The sequence below is a fragment of the Propithecus coquereli genome, unplaced genomic scaffold (assembly GCF_000956105.1).
Source record: "Propithecus coquereli isolate 6110/MARCELLA unplaced genomic scaffold, Pcoq_1.0 Scaffold53, whole genome shotgun sequence".
In the NCBI taxonomy this organism is placed as follows: domain Eukaryota; kingdom Metazoa; phylum Chordata; class Mammalia; order Primates; family Indriidae; genus Propithecus; species Propithecus coquereli.
The window spans coordinates 915,342-919,779 of NW_012151174.1; the positions used below are offsets into that span (position 1 = coordinate 915,342).

The window sequence follows — 4,438 nt, forward strand, 5'->3', positions numbered from 1 at the left end:
GGCCAAGATCTCTTGAAGTGCAGGATGAAATGGGGTGGGAAGCAGAGAGAAAGGAGCAGGCTGGGGACAGGCCACCCCTTTCCAGCATTGATCTCAGAGGAGTCTGAGAGTCCTAAATTTGAACCTGGCCTTCCAGCTTGTTAGGAGGGTTTGCCAAGGTCGGAGAAGTGGACATATTTTATTTACCAGTTTCTCAGCTTCAGATGTCACTTTTTGACACTGAGGACATGGGCTGCTCCTTAAGCTCTTGTCTCCGAAGGAACCCCGGAGGTTAGGGGTCCCCCTGCCTGTGAGGAGGTCTTGGGGCTTACCCAGCTGTCTTCATCTGACACCATAAGAGCAGAGCATCCTTGGCTGAGCGCGTCTCTCTGTTGTCCTCGGTCTCAATTTTGATGACTTGAATCTGTACAAGAAATGCTTCTGGGGCCTGGGGAGCTTGCGGCCAGGAGACCCTCCCCTCATGATCCTGCTACCAGGGAGTGTGGCAGGTGACGGAGGAGTTGGGAGAGGCAGCTTCAGGCTGGGGGTGGGGTTCAGGAGTGTGAGGATAAGCTCTGGGGTGGGCCAGGGCATCCGCAACTGGGGAGGCGGTTGTGGATTCAGGTCTCGGTTTCCAGGGAAGCCTCCAAAGCGAGAGTCCAGGCCAGTTTCCTGATGCAAGCCACCGTCACCTCCTGCCTAGGCTGGAGCAGCAGCCTTCATGCTGATCTCCCTGTTATTGCATCCACAGGGTAATGGAGACTTGGGTCTCGGACTCAAGAACTGGGCTTGGCATGTGGGTTCCCAGGAGAGAACCAAGACTTCTAAGGTGGCCTCAGCCCCTACTGCAGGGCTCAAGCCACCAGCAGAGATCCCTGACTCCCGTGGTCTCATTCCCTGATTTTATACTGACAACATCCACACCTGTCCCCAGCCTCTCCTTGTCCCCTGAGCTCCATCCCCAGGATCCAGTGGACTCCTAGATGTCCCGCCCCCACCCCAGTGTCCTGGACCCATAACCGCTGCATCTCAAACTGGCCTTAGTGTCTTCCCCAAACCTTTTCCTCCTCCCTGTCCCTGTGTCAGGACAGCCCCACCATCCCCCAGTCCCCAGGCCAGAGCTCTGAGTCTCCTCCTGGATATCCCTTCCCCTAAGGCCTGTCCATGCCACCTCCTGAGTGTCTTCCCCACCTGTCTGCTATTCACTTCCCCACAGTCTCACCCTGGGCCGCATCTCTAGCCTCCTCATTGGGCTCTCAGCTCCCAATTTTGGTAACCACCTCCAATCCAGAGGGATCTTGCTAAACCTGATTATACACCTCCTCTTGAGAAAACTTTCCAATTTTTCTCATCTCAGACAGAATAAAATCCAAACTGCTCATCACAGATCACCTGGGCCCTGCCAGCCCCTCTGCCTCATCTCTTCCCTGTCTTCCCCTTGCCTCCCGTCCTCTAGCCACACTGCTCTTCCTTCTGAACTTCCAACATGCCAAGCTCAGACCCACCACAGGGCCTTTGCATCTGCTGTGCCCCCTGCCTGGAATGCTTTCTCCCTTCATCGCCTTATGTTTTCAGCCATCAGTTTCTCAGAAAGCCCTTTTCTGACCATCATATCTAAAATCTCGGCAGCACCAACCTGATATTTTATCTCTTTTACCACTATCATAATCTATTCTTTTATGCATAGCTTTTTAAACTTCTTCTCTGCCTAGGGCCGGTCCTTTCCCTATACATGTCTTGTTTATGTGCTTATGTATTTGTTTATTGTCCGTCTCCTTCACCACAATGTAAGTTCCATGAAGGCAGCAAATTTGTCTGTTTCTTTCTGTACTCAAGCAAGATCGCCTGGATTCAAATTCCAGGTCCAATACCCAGCTACATGTGACCCTGAGCATATTACTTCAGCTACCTGGCTTCAGTCACCTCATTGGTAAAATGGGGTAATAAATCGTATCTAACTTATGGAGTTGCTGTCTGTATTAAATGTCAAGTGCTTGGAACAGAGTAAACAATATATAAATGATGATTATAGTGATGGTGATGATAATGACAGTTATTTTTATCATTATTTTCATCCTCACCACCCGACACAGGGTTCCTGGAGCATAGTAGGGATATTTTTGGAAGGCAGGAAGGAATGAATGGGTAAATGGTGGGGAGCGCCTTCCTAAGGCCCACCGTGGGGGATCACCTGGAAACGCAGGATTATGGTCCAGACCAGCCCCAGCGTCAGCCGGTGGTTTCCATCCACGATGTCATGCGATCCCACGTTCTCCAAGTGCACGCGCTGCTCCTTCAGGAACTGCAGCGCCTTGTCCACGTTCTCCAGCGAGTGGATCCGCATGCGGCCGCGCGTGGGCCTCGGCTAGGGCGGCAGGGGGAGGGCGAGGGGGTCTGGCCAAGAGCGCTGGGCCCTTGGCCCCGCCCCGTCCGAGGAAGCCCGCCCCTCCCAGAGCCACGCCCCCGGGTGTGCGGGATCAGGCTACGCTCCCTTGGTTTTATCCAAGACCCAGGACCCTGAGTCACATCCCTTCGTGCCTTATTCAGGTCCCCGGCTCTGCCCCTTCCACGCTCACGCCACCTCGGCCTTGGTGACCACGCCCCCAACGCGAAGCCCCGCCCCTGCAGCCTGGAGCCACATCCCGCCCCACCCCACCGATCTCTCCCCCACGCCCTACCCCGGGGCTCTTCCCCTGGTTTCAGGCTCAATTCCTTCCAGTGGCCTTTCTTCCCATTCGATCGCCTGCCCCCTGAGCTCCAGCCTCCAGTCCTTTAATGAACCTCTACCTTGAATCCCCCGCTCTGAGATGAAGCCCCGTCCAAGCCCAGAAACACAACCCCAACCCACACAAGCCACACCCCCTACAACACTGCGTCCCCAGACCCCCACGACATAGGTCTCACCCTACCAACGACACTGCCCCCCACCCCCGCCTGGAGCCTCCCACCCGCATCCACTGCGCAGCCACAAGAGCTCTGCCCCCGTTTGACGCCCATGGCCCTTGCAAGCTCATAACCCAGGCCCGACCCTTCTGATAAGCTCGTCCCTTCTCCAATAGCCCGCCCCTTCCAGCGAAGCTCCGCCTCCGAACCCAGCCAGCCGGTTCCACAGAATCCCCTTTAGGTTCCCAGCCGAGCCCCACCCACATTAGCCAGGCGCCCCTCTAGTCCAGCCCTTCCAGAGAAGCCCACCCCCCCAGCCAGAGACCCCAGGGCCTCCCCCTTTTCCCCAGCCCCTCCGGCCCCCTCACCAGCTGCTCCCCGGACAGCACTTCCAGGAGCCGCGTGAGCACGAAGCCGTCCCGGAGGTCCGCATAGAGGTCCGCGATGTGGCAGCCCACGCGGGCGAGGTGCGAGTTCACCCACTTGGTGAAGGTTTTCTTCTGCACAGCCTCGCGCTCATCTGCAGGACACGCCCTCGTGAGCCCCCGGCCACGCAGGACACCCGGGCCCCTTCCAGCTGCGCTTCATCCTCCACCAGCCAAACCCTGCTGGGGCCCAGCTCTCTGCAAGAGTCCCACCTTAGCACAGGCGGCTCCTCCTACCTGGAGCACCTTCCTCTGCTCTCCTGCCCACCTGGTGACAACTCCCTGCCCTTTCACGTTTTCCTGAGATACCACTTCCACAGGAAGCCGTCCCTGTTTCCTGTCTCGGAGGGCTCTGCTCATGCATTCAGTAACTCTGTGTTGGGCCTTGTTCTAGGCCCTGTAAATACAGACAGGGCCTCCCTCCCAGAGCTCAGTTTAGCGGGGGCACAGGTCATACCCCAGTGAACATGGGGGAGCCATGGAGAGTTTAAGGAGGAGGAGGGACGGGAAGAGAGTTGTGTTTCAGGAGTATCTCTGGCTGCCGTGGGGAGAGTGGATCAGAGAGGGCAAAAATGGAGCCACAGACCCAGGGAGGAGCTTGGAGAAGGGGCTCAGGGGAGAAAGGATGAGGCTGGGCCAGGGCAGAAGCTGCGGGGATGGCAGAAGGGGACATATTGTGGAATCATTTAAGAGGCTGGGCGCAGTGGTGTAATCCTAGCACTTTGGGAGGCAGAGGCGGGAGGATTGCTTGAGGCCAGGAGTTCAAGACCAGCCTGAGCAAGAGCGAGAACCCCATCTCTACAAACAATAGAAAAATCAGCTGGCTGTGGCCCAGCTACTCGGGAGGCTAAGGCAGAAGGATCGCTTGAGCCCAGGAATTTGAGGTTGCTGTGAGCTATGATGACTCCACGGCACTCTAGCTCGGGCGATAGAGTGAGACTCTGTCTCAAGAAAAAAAGTGTAAATTCAATGGTTTCTAGTATATTCCCAGAGTTGTGCAACCTCACCACTATCTAACATCAGAACACTTTCATCCCCAACAAGAAACCCGGTGCCCGTTAGCAGTCATTCTCCATTTTTCCCTTTCCTGAGCTCTACGCAAACACTGAGCTACTTTCTCTCTCTATGGATTTGCCTATTATGGACATTTC

General features: G+C 56.0%; 1 protein-coding gene across 1 annotated transcript in view; it reads right to left on the reverse strand.

The window, feature by feature from the left end:
• SPTBN4 (spectrin, beta, non-erythrocytic 4) overlaps positions 1-4,438 on the reverse strand; it is a 77,585-nt gene that overhangs the window by 61,189 nt on the left and 11,958 nt on the right. Inside the window, exons 2-4 of the mRNA XM_012656965.1 lie at positions 3,231-3,382; positions 2,171-2,344; positions 312-403 (exon numbers count right to left, since the gene is read on the reverse strand). Coding sequence (XP_012512419.1) covers positions 312-403; positions 2,171-2,344; positions 3,231-3,382 — 418 coding nt within the window. The remainder of the gene's footprint in view (positions 1-311; positions 404-2,170; positions 2,345-3,230; positions 3,383-4,438) is intronic.